At 38.7% G+C, this 14,287-nt stretch overlaps 1 protein-coding gene across 21 annotated transcripts in view; it reads right to left on the bottom strand.

Annotated features, from left to right (window-relative positions):
* Nucleotides 1–14,287, bottom strand: part of LRRFIP1 (LRR binding FLII interacting protein 1) — a 116,544-nt gene that overhangs the window by 4,962 nt on the left and 97,295 nt on the right. For 16 of the 21 annotated variants that reach the window (XM_075027869.1, XM_075027875.1, XM_075027871.1 and 13 more), the window contains 4 exons: nt 13,870–13,962; nt 12,601–12,693; nt 11,962–12,103; nt 1,648–10,246 (listed from right to left, as the gene is read on the bottom strand). In XM_075027869.1, the coding sequence (XP_074883970.1) occupies nt 8,136–10,246; nt 11,962–12,103; nt 12,601–12,693; nt 13,870–13,962 (2,439 nt within the window). In that variant the 3' untranslated portion in view covers nt 1,648–8,135. Of the gene's footprint in view, nt 1–70; nt 151–593; nt 712–1,647; nt 10,247–11,961; nt 12,104–12,600; nt 12,694–13,869; nt 13,963–14,287 lie in introns of those variants that run through there. The other 5 variants (XM_075027888.1, XM_075027891.1, XM_075027889.1 and 2 more) reach the window with 3 other exon arrangements.

Genomic DNA, 14,287 nt, shown 5'->3' with positions numbered 1-14,287 from the left:
ATATAATAAAATACACTTTCTCTTTGCATTCTCACCATGCCTAAACAAACAGAACAAGCCAGAAACTTACATTCTGTTCCAATGCTGTTATCTCTTGCTCAGACTTTGCTAGTTTAAATTTGAGATCACTGATCTGTCTGTTGGCATCTCCTAAAAGAATTGCAGATTTATCAGAGATGTCAGAACAAGTATCAACAGTGTCTTCTAACAAGTCTGTCATAAAATTTCCATGCTACAGGAATCTACTTGGGGCAGCAGTAGAGTAGCACGTGGTCTCTGCCAAAAAAGTGCCCAGCAGATGGGCGCTATTCCAGTCTTGCCTGATTCCCTTCTGACCGCTCTGAAAGCAGAATTAACCAAGAACTCACTCCAGCTCTCATGGGGGATAGAAGGGAGATTTCCAATTGCAGTCTTGCTCAAACAAAGGATAATCACCCTCACCTCTGGTAGAGGTGTGTGGCTGGCTCCCAGCTTGAAGCTCCCTTACAACTGAAGGCTCATTTTTACTTAGAGCCATGTGGTGATTGTACAGATACATTTTCTCATTCACATACAGGACATTAAAGTTCTCTTAAAATCAAAATGCAGCTCACTTTGGAGGTCAATCATGTGCATATCTGTCCCATTTTCCAGAACTTCATCTTCTGACTGTGTATTTTCCATCTTGCCATTCTTCTGCTTTTCTTCCAGCTGTCCCTTTAATTTTTTAACCTGAAGGACACAAAATAATAAGTTATTAAAATCAGAAAGGGAAAATTGTGGCTCAATACTCAAATTCACTCAAGTATTAGAAAACAAATTATATTTTTTTTAAACTTAAATTCCATAAAATCTTTTGTTCAAAGTAATTTCCTAGAAATTCTTTTGGCAAATGACTCATCATATTTGAAGTACCAGTGCTTATACATAAATTCAGGACCAAACATTAACGAGTGGAAGAACACTGTTTTATTAGAAAAGCCATAAATGTTCTGTAGGCACATTCATGTAAAACATTCTTAAAACCCCCAAACTGCATTTGGTTGTGTGAGAAGTCTCAAGGCCAAGGATATAGTCCATAAATGAAAGCACAGAGCATCCTGCAGAGAAACAGATCAGCTAGTTTTTTGAATAAGCTTTATATCTACTATGGACTATCAAGGTACCAGCAATAATTACTTTAATTGCTATTTACCCATCTACTGTAATTCCTCCAGCATTTCTCTCCAAATGGCCCATTACCCACAGACCCAGCAATTGGGAAGGCTTACTCTTGGAGATAAAATTTGCTTCTACAATTTCTGGACCATATTTGTTTTTCCCTTGGGCGTGGCCAATCCAAAGTATTCTTTTTTCAGAAATAGTCCTGGAGAAGGAGTTTTAGGTGACTAAGGACACTGAACATGACTGGTTAGCAACGTGGAACAGGCACACTGGGTCGTATCCTTCTTTCCTTGTATCCTGACTTAATGCGCAGGAGAAATGTTTCAGAGGAATAAAGTGGCAAGCAATGCAGTGAGTCCTCGGCAAGAGCAACCCTCCACACATTCTGAAAGGCAATGGTACTGCTGTTCTGTACCTTATGTTGGGGCTGTTTTGATTTTCTTAGTCTATACTACTCTTATCATAGATTTAGCAAACACACAGCATTTCAGTTTTCCTGTGATTACCTGGTCTAGTAAGGATTCTCGTTCATCAATGAGTTTTTTCAGTCTGTCTGAAAGAGAAAACTGAAAGTTCAGTGCTGAGTTGACTGAGCCGCACATTTCAGAGTGCATTTGATATAAGACCAAACCATTAAGGTTAGTGAAACTAATGATGAAGGTAGTTATGCACGTACCACAGGAAATGAGGCCACAGACAGGGCTGGGAAGGGGCTGCAGCCAGGGAAGGTTATGTCATTCTCACAGAACATGCTTGTCACGGCAGTAGCAGCACCCAGCTGCATGCAAAGAGGCTAATCTTCTACGTTAGGCTAGCATGCAAGAACTCTAGGGTCAAACACAACTGCAACACAAAATCTCACAAATCTTTACAGTTTAACATATGAATGAAAATACTGTAAACACCTATAATCATAGCTAAGCACATTCTCAGCACTTTAAATCTTCACTTCTTTTACTGAACAGCATGGCAATGACATTTTGTGTTATCTCCACTATTATGACCAGAAAAACATTTGCCCATTAAATTATTTTTGTTTCAAACACAGTGGTCTGGTAAAACATTCTTTTCTCTTTAATCCTTCATAGTCAGTTCTCCTGGTCAAACATCAAGCAGGTAATGGGCAATCCAGACCAATTGTTGTGCTACACTTGAACTTGGAAGTGCTACAGATCAGCACATAGATATATGTGACATTCATTAATAAAGTGCACACTACAGAATGAGACAACTGGAAAAAAGAACTAGAAAGTAAGTAAACAAATCACTTCAGTTTTTTATTCTCTATTAAGGGGTACAAAATGTGAAAGCATTTTAGCAGGTACTCACAATTTTTCTTATCACTGAAATTACTTTACCTCATTAATTAACAACCTTAGTTTGTTCAGGTACACCTCAACAGAAGTACACTGGAACACAGCATTCAAATATACTTATCAGAAGAGGATATATTGACCTCAGACAGGTCTTACTCCACAAGTTTGATGTGTATGTTTATTGCAGGTTTATTTAGCTTGCCTCCCTTGCCAGCAAGCAGTCACCTGGGCAGAACTCCGGGTGTTCAGAGCTCAACTCCACATTTAAGGTCTGGCCTGTTAATTAAATGGTTAAAATCCAAAGATCACTCAAGAAAAAGGTCTTTTTGTAAACTTAAGGAAAGCAATTGACAAATTACAGATAGAAGGCTGGTGGGCTTTCACCAGGTAAACACTCTTGATAGACTTCAGTATTTTTTAAAAGCTTTAAAAATAACCAGTCCTCATTTGTTGTGAAATCCTGAACAGGCCAAAGTCTTGTGGTTCCCCCTTTTTTCTTGTTAACACACACAATAAAGGGAAGAGAGTCTCTATTGAATCAAATCATGGGGAAAACTGAAGTTTTCAAATTAAAGTCCCTCTATATGGCAGACATGTACAGTCCATTAGCTAGTAATAATGTGGTATGTCACTCCTCTCCTGGGTATACAAGTTCCCATATACCAGCAGTCATTCTAGAGCATGGACTAAAACCTTTACTGTGGCTCCTGATCCAATACCCCAAATACAGATCTTAAAGTGACATCCCAGTTCAGCAGTTCTATGCATTCATTTTGAACTTCCTCAAGTTCTATCCTTTTTTTTTTTTTTTAAGCCATTTGTAACACACCCAACATGGTTACACCTGAGCATTGATATGGAAAAACAAAATAAACAAAAGCAAACAAACCACATTTTTGTAAACTATCAAGAGTAACAAAAATTTACAAGTATAAACCCCTTCAAACTAATAAAACAATTTCACATATCTGTATGGGAAGGAAAGGAAGCTTAAGACAGACATTCTGTAAAAGATTAAAGATAGGGAAGAAAAATAAAGGTCAAAGAAGGCAAGGAGAGCAAACTGTAAAAGAAAGGTCAGAGATATTCAGACCTGGAGATAGGGTTGGGAGTCACAGGTCAGCAGAGATCAAGAAATGAAGTTCTAAGGATTGGAAAGAGAATGAGGACTGATGAAGAAGGAAACCTCTAGGCCACTACAAAATTAGCCCAAACTTATTGACTCTAAAGGGGCCAAATAATCCACCTTAACCTTGAAAGTAACTGAAGTCATGCAGACAGCTAAGTAACTTTCACTAACACAACCACTGCTGTGGGGTGAAATATGCCTGCTTGAAGAAAAGACACCTCCTCCAGTTTCCAGTAAGGAAGCACATCAGCTTCCCCCAACCCCTTTCTCTGTAAAATGGATGTTAGCATTTTGGGATGAACCTTCAAATCTGATCTTGCCATCAGTTCTCTCTTCCCTCATTATGGACATTGTGCACCCCACTGGGAGAGATGATGTGCTGGCAGCAGGATTTACATGACCACAGAAGTCAGTTTGCTAAAATTGCCATTCTTCCGCATGTATAGATGAAAGTCTTTTAAGTTTCACTTATCTTAAAACCCCACGCTAACAAAGAAAACTTACTTTAGCTTTAATAGATATCTCTGCAGAGTCACCTTAATTTTGCATTTAGGAGACATTTTTCCAACAAATCAAGGATCTGAGGACCTTGAGAACACGTGAGCAGAAAAGAGCAATCTACTGAATTAGGACACAAAGTAGCTAATTAAAATTCTCATCTGTAACAGTCATTATCCTTATTTCACATACAAAGATACTACAATGAATAATTAGAGTGTGACATTCATCTCACTTGAATTTAACTTTGGTAACACAATTCCCAGGCTATTCACGACACCAAATCATGGCTTTCATAAGCAAAGGAGCTCAACAGAAGGCTGCTGTGATGAGCTGGGCCCTGGAAAGGCCTGGGAGAGCGCAGGACACGAAGCAGGGGGGTGGGGGCGGGGGGTGGTGGTTACCAGTGTCTTCTGCTATTGTACAGGCCTGTTTTGTAAGTCAAATGACTATTCTCACTACCTTGGTATTGCAGTTGACTCAAGGTATTGCTAACTAGGGTGCTGCTTCAGTGGCACAGTTGACCTAACATCCCTAATCAGCTACAGACCCTTGATGTCTCTTCCTAATTGGAGGGGAGCATGGGGTGGGAAGCAGCTGTTTTTAACCTGAATGATTTGCATGATGTGTGGCTGGGCAAGGAAATTAATCCTGATGCAAATGAAAGGGGTAAACTGTACTTGGAGGGTGGGAAGACATCCCATGAAATCACACCAGCAGCCCCAAGCAGCTATTCAGAATAGCCTACAAGAATCCAACTGTCAGATCAATAGCAGGTTGTATAATACTCTTTCTCCAGATCTGCCAGTTTATTTTGGATCATGAGAAAACATCAAAAAATATTGAGAAACGGCTTCCTCTCTTCCTCAGAAAAGGAACACTGCTGGGCACAGGCTGTTGGGACAGTGACTAAGCATAGGATTCAGAAGACAGCAACCACCTTGCAATACTGATTTTGAGGGGGACAGGAGGACTGTTCTTTTCCATAATAAAGGAAATATTGACCAAGGCCTTTCACTATTACTTGCTGAACAGAGAAAAAAACCCCAACATTTCTTCAGCTACTGCTTTTGAAAGCATTTCAGGCTAGCTCTGAACTTGCAGTAACACACAAACCTGGGCTACAGGCTACATGTACTCACCAGGTATTGAACAGAAAACGCAGTGAGCATTTGGAGCTATGGAACTATTCTGAAAGACAGAAGTCATACCCTGAGCGTGGTGCTCACTGCAGCACATATCAGCAGACTGTCCCTGCTTAAAACAAAATGGGTAACATAATAGCACCAAATATAAATCTTGATTTTAATTCACGTCATGATTTTTTGGTTTCATGTTAGACCATGAAAAGACTGACTTTGATATTTTGCTGTCTTTGAAAGTCAAAACCAGCAAAGAAAGGGACAAGCTAGATCTTTTCTTGGATCTGTTAGATATTGCAGCGAAAATGCCAGAAACTGTTTTCAATTGTATAACTTTACAAAAGATGTATTTTGTAGGTAATTCCTCCTGAGACACTGCCTCCTCTCCCTCTCTAATGGCACAGATTTCACTCAATGCTAGCTGGCATATAATATTTAAATTACTAAGTTTTGAATATAACATCTAGCAGTTCCTTTTATCTTCAAGATGATTTATCTGGGAGACCTCCTCCTCTTCCTCAGTGTGCATATAGTCAAGCAAAAACCAAAGAGGTAAATAATACCATGACCACCTTCTCCACGGTACTTGCCCAATTCCAGAAGTCAGGGACCAGCTGCTGACAGAGGTACCAAGCAGCTAACATTCAAGGATGAATTTCTAGTACAGCAGCTATTCTGCATTGCCTGTTCATGTTCTTGCTCCTACCCTAGTTTCACTGAGAAGTTGGCCAGTTACTGTGGGATAAAAGCTGGTACATGGACAGTTAAGACTAGAGTTGTTTCTCCTTCTGTGACTTGGCTTTAAAAAGAACCTCTCTTAGAGATGCCTTGCTTTCTGAAGTGGAAAAACTAGTTAAAATCAGCTCACCATTAATTCCCTCAACCACCCAGAAGCATTTCTATTAGAAGAAAACTCATATGAAAAATACAGGAAATGCTGGCATGTGCCTAATTTGACTCAGAGTTACTTATAGATCCATCCACAAGTACAGGTGAAGCCTGGTAAGCAAGGTTAATTACATATTTAAGTGTATTTAAAAACTCAATATGAATACATTTAAAATACTTTTAACATTAAACCATGTATTACTGTTGCGAGTATAGCAGAGACAAGCCTTTAAATAAACGCTGTGACATAGTAACAAGAGATGCTTTTAAGATCTATGACTTTTTAGATTAGCATTTAGTGTAAACCCTTAAGAACAACTGCTAATACTTACGGGAAGCATACTGGAACTATTGTAAGTTGGAGAGAAGCCATATGAAAAGTTACACATTTATAGTCCTGTTATAGGTTTACAGTTAAGGGTGCCATCATATATGAAAGGTCCTCAAACACCAAGGCTGCCCATTCCTAAGACGACAGCTCTTCTAGCTATGTAGCACAACACAATAAATTTAACAAAGCTGCAAAAGATGTTTTTGAAATTATATAATTTAAATAAATATTTATTATGCAGGTTTATAAACAGTGCTCTGGACAGGCAATTTAAAGTATAAAATATGTTTATTTCAATTATATACAGCTCAGTACATTTTGACATACATCTTGAAATTTTGCAGGCTGTACTCCATCAACTTTGTAACATGAACACAAACACAGCCTTCCATAGCCCCCCCCCAACTCCTCAATTTGCATTCCCTTGGGACGTTCATCACTTAAAACAACTTTAAATGAAAATTTTTAAGTATGTAAAACACGCTCTTCCTCCCAAGCACTAGCAAAGACGCAAGAAGAAATATACCAATGGAGTCAAAGTGTTTAATCTATGCCAGCAATTCAAAGCAATCCAGCTTTTCAAAAAGGCACAGGGGCTAGTATACAGAACAACAATCGTCTTTGGCCTGATAGCCAACAAAAATTAAGATATGCAAAATTATCTTCCTTCCCGAAAGGAAGAGGTTAGGAATTTTTCAGAGATAAAAACATTCTTTCAGAATTTGCAAAAAATATAATGCAGTAAGGAAATGCAATTTTAAACAAAAATCTTCTTGGAAAAATAGATACTTTATATATTCATAGCTAGACAGTACTTGATAGCAAACCTAAGCACACATTACAGTGTGTATTGACACTTTCTTCGGAAAAAATAAAAAACCCATGTGAGACATGGTGTAAAAGGCCTATTGTGGTGCAAAGTGCCTAGATGAAGTAAACATATATATTTATTCCTTTCAGCAAACTAAGACCTCTATGTTGCACTTTCTTCAAACTGTATATTGTTCTTCCAAAGTGTTTAGACTAAGCAGATTCACAGTGATCTAACTATATTTTGGAATAGGACCATATCAGAAATACACACGAAGTGGAATGAGAGCATCTTTTTTTTCCATAGTAAAAAAAAAAAAAAAAAAAAAGTTCCTAGGCTTTAATCATTCAAAAAGAAGTTTCAACATCAGATCAGTGTTGCTGATATACTGAGTTCCTTCATGAAGTGTTAATGTACTTGCTGTAGATCTAATGCGTGTAGGTACACATAAGTATGCGCATAAGTTCACAAAGGTCCAATGCACATAAGTACATTCAAGACATCTATCATCTAGGCTAGGAAAAAAAGGATTTCCTGTAGAAATTCCTCAGTAGCAATTATTCACACTAAAAGTACTTTAATTGCAAGATAGTCTGAATAGTTGATTTGTGAAGCTCGCTCTTTTGGTGATAAACTTTTAACCTGAGACACAGCAAAATCAAACCCACACATGATTTCCTGTGGCTAGGTACGTCAGTGAGTAACTTAATACTTGCATCATTACCAGTTACATAACATTGTATTATGATGAGAGTTTCCTATAAAGAAAAAAACTTTTAAGAGAACTCCTAAGGTCTGATGTATTGTGCAAAGTGCATGTTTCTGTACTGGGACTGATCAAATGGCATGTAACTCATGTAGCCTTGAGATTTTGAACTTATGATATTATACAGTCATCTCTGGGTTTACCCTTACCCCTTCTGCCACTCTGCAAATCCTCCTTGCTTTCATCCCTGTTATTGCCAGCAGTTTCCAAATCCTGTTCCAAAACATTTTCATCTGCTATTTTTTCCACTTTGTTAGAATCTGATGATTTGATTTCATCTTCTATCACATCAGTCTTCTCATCAGTTTTCCATGATGCTTCCCCTTCCAAGCACCCTGTTTCTTCGGGCTCATCTCCTTTTTTATGCTGCAAGCTGTCATCTTCAGTCAAGGCATCTTTGGTTTCTATTTTGTCTGTTCTTTCTCCAGCTTCATCTGTTTGGGCAGTTTTTCCAACAGCACCATTTGCTCCAACATCCTCTTCTTTCTGTGTATCAGCTTTCTCTCCATCACATTTTTCATCAGTTTCTAGTATCTGTTTTGACTCTTCATCAAAATCAAATGCATCACCATCATCTTCCAGTCTTTCCTCTACTTGAGCCTCCAATTTAACTTGTTCGCTAACATCTTCATCCTGCTCAGCTTTCTGTGCCAGGGAATTACCTGCACTTTCCTCAGAAGCAAATCCACCACCATGGTGGTCCACAAGCTCTAACTCTTGCTCATTTTCTTTCAGTGCTTCTTTATCAACTTTGTTTTCAGTAGCTACACTAACATCTACAGTTGACTCCTCTTTAGATTCACCTTCCTCTTGCTTAACTACATTCTGCACTTCACCTTCTAAAGGAATATTTTTCTCTCCCACTGTATCACCCATTATTTCTTCACTACAATGAATTGTTTGAACTTCTGCCCTTGGTTTTAAATCTTCTACCCATTCTGTCCTACTTTCCTTTCCTTTCCCAGACTCATCCCCTGTTTCCAATTCTGACTCCTTAATTTCATCATCTAAAAGACTTGGGTCTAAACTGGTTTCCTGAGTCGTCACCTCTTTCACAACATCTGTGTCTGGCTCTGCCTGATGCAGCACACTTCCTTTTACCTCAGTAATACCGCCTACAGCCTCCACAGATGCCTTAACTTGCTCACCTGTTTCTGCAGAATCTGAACACATTTCCAACTCTCCTATTAGTCCTTCCTGCTGTCCGTCCTCCTCAGCCATAGCATTTTCAAGGTCAGTTTTATCTAGCTTATTTTGTTCCTCTGATGATGCTGAAGGACTGTCCTCTGAAGAAAATCGTTGGATGCATGCCTGATCTCCTCCACCTTCATTTTCACTTGTATCTGCTGGGACACTGCTTTCACATGACTCCGTCCCCTTCAAACCCACAGATTCCGTTTCCCCCATCTGACCCTGAACTGCATTCCCAACCTCATTTTCTTCTTCACCTCTATCACCTCCTGTTTTATCAATTCTTCTCTCAAGGCAGTCTTTGCTTTCAAAAAACTTTTCCTGCAAGACATGTGTAACCTTGTTTTCAGCACTTTCTTCTGAGTGCTGGAGTCCCTTGGTGTGACTCTCCAAGTTTACCTCTTCATTAAGTAAGCCTGCTACTGGAACCTCTGGTAGCCCTGCCTGGTTAGAAACCAACTCACAGCTCTCACTCGTAATGGTGGCTTCCTGATCTATTTCATTACCATTCAGGGCATGGCTAGTTTTAAGATCCTCTCGTTCTTGCCATTTGAGTGCAGCTTTTTCCAGTTCATGCTCTGTACCTAAGTCACTAGGCATTTCCTGAGGAGTCTCAAAAATCTGATGGCCTTGCAGAGAGCCCACCTCCAAGTTCTGATTTGTCCTGGCATTTAAGTCATGGTGTTCAGCCTCCATACTAGCAGGCTGTTGGACTGCTGTGCCTGCAGACTCTGTCACCTTTCTCAAATCATCTGTGTCACCATCATCATTTGAAGAAATGCTCCCTGATACATGTTCTGTAAGGCTTTGAATCTGTTCTGTAAACCTACTATCTGGTAACATCACTGTTGACAGGGCATTACGTTCTTCAACCATTTTTTCTGCCTTTGCATTTTCATCAGCATGCAATGTCTGTACTTCCTGCTCCTCAGACTCCTCTTTGTGTTCCTCACGCTCAGTATTCTGCAAGATTTCTCTTTTCCCCATATCCTTCAAAATCTCATTTTTCATGTCCACTTCATTGGCTTTGCCTAAAAGACCATTGAGAAAGTTGAAGGGACCACACTATAGCACTTACCTCCCCACTTAAAACCCAGAAGAGAATGAATCAAAGAACAGGTTAATAAAAGATCAGCTTTTGCCAATTACGTGAGGCAAAGCAGCAATTGAATTAGTAAGGGTTTGGGGTTTTTGATCAGTGAAATTCACCACCACCCTCTCAAAGCAAGAAGTCTATGGTGCTGGCTTGTGTTTTATTAAAGTAAAAGATTTATGCTCTTGGCTGTGTGAATTACAGCTTTTGTAGATGAGAACAACTGTTTCAAGCAGTGTGATTTAACGGAAATACTTGCAGATGTAACACTAACAGTAAAGATTATTTTTTCCTTGGCAATATTCTCTACAACTTTAACCCTAACACCACTCTATGCATGCAAGAGTGTGTGTCTGATGCCATTATAACGAAGTAATCAAGGATTATTCAGTAATATTTTACCCCTAAGTATCATAAACAGGCATCATCAGTGTATATGACAGATGTAAAATCTGATTGGCAAGCAAATGGTTCAGCTGTTTAACATTACCAACACAGATCAAAGCTCAGGTACTTAGTGCCCCTTACAGCCACTTCATCCACCCAAAGGGATGGAGACTTCTGTGGTTTGGGGTTTTTTTGTAACAGTTTTTCTTCAACTTGTATTTGGAAGCAACAGGTATTAGAACAACAGTGTTTGTGGTTTCAGCAGTTAGCTTTTGTTTCTATGTTGTACCTAATTAAAAACAAACAAACAAAAAAAACAAACAAAAAACCCAAACAAACAAACAAAAAAACCCCAAACCCAGAATAAGGAGAGGCAGAAATTACACTTAAAAATACACCCTTACCTTGTTTTTCATGTTCCAGATTGTTTCCACACAAAAACTCAGTGAGGAAAAAGCAGCCAAGAGCTAAAAGCAAGATAACTTGCACTTGCAACAGTTGGCTGCCTGCTGCTATTCATTAGTATGTTCATTTAGAACAAAAACAGGAGGGGAAAAAAAAGAAATCTATTATCTCCTTTCCTTCCACTAGTATCAAAGTTCTCTGAGTGGCCGTTCATCACAAGTGCCTAAGAACAATGTTTTTGCCAACCAGATTTCTCAATCCTAACACTACCCATCTCAGAGTCATATTCTTTGAATTTAACAGTGTTAATCCTATTATAACAAGTAAAAATGTCAAAGTGTTAATATTAAACTGCTCAATATTACTAGATACCAAGAACAATGAATTCATACATTAGTGTGTTTTAACAGTGCCCAGCACTGTTTTCAGCAGGCGCTTACAGTTCTCAGGTATATAAATGAACCAACATACAAGTTCTTTACAGGAAACTAAAATGCTTTTTTTCTGATTCTTTAGGATATGTGCTGAAAAATATTGAACAACAGTAGGATTATTCTGGGACAATTTTCAGATTCAGGGTTTAAATAGTAATCTGAATGATTGCTACTTATCTGTAATGTAATATTTGTATTCTCATCCTTTGTTGCCTTGAATGGGAAATGAAGTCTGCCTTTGCAGGAAACTGCACAACATACTTGAAGTGATAATAAATATTAAGCAGAAAAATGCATAGGAAGTGATTTGACAAGTAGCATGCTGCGTGATGTGTTAATTGTCCCACTAACAAAGGCCCAAACTCCAAGCAAAGACGAATGAAGGGACAGACAGAAAGAAAGATGCAAAAGGATATACAGCACTTACCTAGCATCCCATCCCCTCCTGCCTTTAACGCCAGAGTTGTGCCTGGAACAGTTTTGGAAGAATCCAAGTGTCCTTCATTATCAAGAACGTCTGATGTCTCCCCATTGGTGGCTATGTCAGAGTCTGGGATTATGCCATGTTTCTGTGGGGAAGCAAAAGCAATGCTTTAGAGCCCGCTGCTCAGAAAAGGGAAGACTGCTCAAGCGTTCTTGTCCTTGATATTCTCAATAAACAATTGCTTCAATCGTTCCATTAACATGTCTGGAAGTCAGAAAAGAGCACAGAATATTACAGTTCTCAGTTTAGCCATTATGATAGAAAGCATGTGATCCCAGCTCTTTTTGTTTGTTTTTGTTGTTGTTGTTGTTGTTTTTTTAAAAAACATAAATCTGCTGCGTAAAATGTTCCTCAGAGAAGCATCTCCTACAAAAGCAACTACTTAATACTACAGTCTATACTAAGAGCTTACAGTCAATATTAGGGGGAAGGACTTTATGTAGAAAATTCCTGAAATGGCAACTTTCAGGCAACATGAAAATAGAGTTCTTGCTACTGAGCTAGATTCAAATTTTCTGTAAAAATGTACAGGAGGAAAAAGTCAGGAGTTGAATATAAGTGTCTTTTATTCCTCTTGCATACCTTCAGTTGCTCCTTCAGCACAACCACTTCATCTCTAAGGTCATCCCGCTCACTCCTTATGGAATCAAAGAAATCTTTCTGCCTCTCTAATGCCTGAGTTCCCAACACAGACAGAGGGCGAGAAGATGTGAAGAAAGGAAGGGAGACAAGTAAAGAACATGAAAAGCAAGTGTAAACAAGAATGAGTAGATTTAACATATTCAGAGATTGATGGAAGTGGCATGTATGAAAAAGGTAAAGTTTACAGATTAAAGGACCAAGTTTACATACACACAGATAAACTTCAAATCCAAGAAATGCAAAGCTTATTCAATAATAATTCCTCCTAAATTCCTACTAAAGACATTCAGAGCCCAATCCTTCATTAGGGATACTTCAAATGAAGAGCCACTTTTTGTTTTTATGCTAGACAAGTTAATTCATATTTGTATTACTTCAACATGCACATTGAAGATACAGTGCCATTCCCGTGTGTTAACAGAAGGGCATGAAAGCAGGCCCAGCAGATTTTAATAGTCTTTTTATTCAGTGGGTTACTGTCATGGGTGCAGTACATTTCAATTAATTTAAAAGCTGCCATTAAGTCATCTTAGACTGGGATGTACCATATGCAAATGGATATTTTGCTACTGAACCCCCCCAATATTTCTACCTAAGTACAAATAGAACAGTAACAAAAATTAGTCAATTTTGAGTTTCAAGTTGCTACAAGTTACTGGACATCACAAGCACGGGCAAGTTGCCAGATTTTTCTCTTCCTATATTCAGAAAGTCTTTCAGTGGTCATTGTTAGAAAAGAAAGCCATGCTTTTCTTTAAGAGTGGGTCTCCATTGGCTTTGATAAAGGGTGGTGGGAAGGGATGAGAAGCAAGGGAGTCTTAGAGACTTTCATCCCAATAGCCCATAAATAGCTCTGTTACTTCTTTATCACGCTCCGCAGATTGAATCTGAATAAGCAAAAATTCAGTGCTGATGGAATTGCATTATAAATAGAACTTCCTTTCTCAATATGGCAAATACAAATGGTGCACCACAGCAAATAAGCTACTCTAGGTTTTGAAATCAGACCAGCTGCTAAATTTTTCTTGGATTTTATGATACTGGCCAAAGACAAAATTTGCTATTTGCTAGTTTACTGGTAATACAGAACAACAGCCACACCAAGCAAAGTCACTAGGGAGGATTTTATTCATGAGGTTTTGCAAAAGCAGGATCAGCTGGAGAACGACAGTGCCACTCTGAACACATTTCAGGAGTTGACAGTCCTACCCCTATTTTTTTGTCTTTCCATTCTATTGTCTCCTGAAGATCAGAAATTTCCCTGACATAGCTCTGCTGTTTCTGTTGCAGCTGCTGGATTTCCTGAGAGACAGGAGCAAAACAAGAAGACAGAAAGCAGGTAACAGGTTAACAATGAAGGTTAAGATTACAGTGATGCCAAAGAATGAAAAAAGTCAAGTACTAAAGTAAAAGAGTATCTACATGCACAGTTTCTGACACTGCAACTAAACCTACACTCCTGAAGACAATCTTACTATCCATGTGATGACTTGTAACAAAGTTCAACAGTTCCATCAGTTTCCTCTTCATCTCCACAAATAGCTGTCCAAAACACAGCTTATTTCGTATTACAGACAAGGCAAAAAAAGTCATCCAACTTAAGATAATACTTATGAAAGTACCATTG

The sequence above is a fragment of the Buteo buteo genome, chromosome 5, assembly GCF_964188355.1.
Source record: "Buteo buteo chromosome 5, bButBut1.hap1.1, whole genome shotgun sequence".
Classification (NCBI taxonomy): domain Eukaryota; kingdom Metazoa; phylum Chordata; class Aves; order Accipitriformes; family Accipitridae; genus Buteo; species Buteo buteo.
The sequence above is the reverse complement of the archived record's forward strand: the minus strand, read 5'-3'. Positions and strand labels throughout refer to the sequence as shown.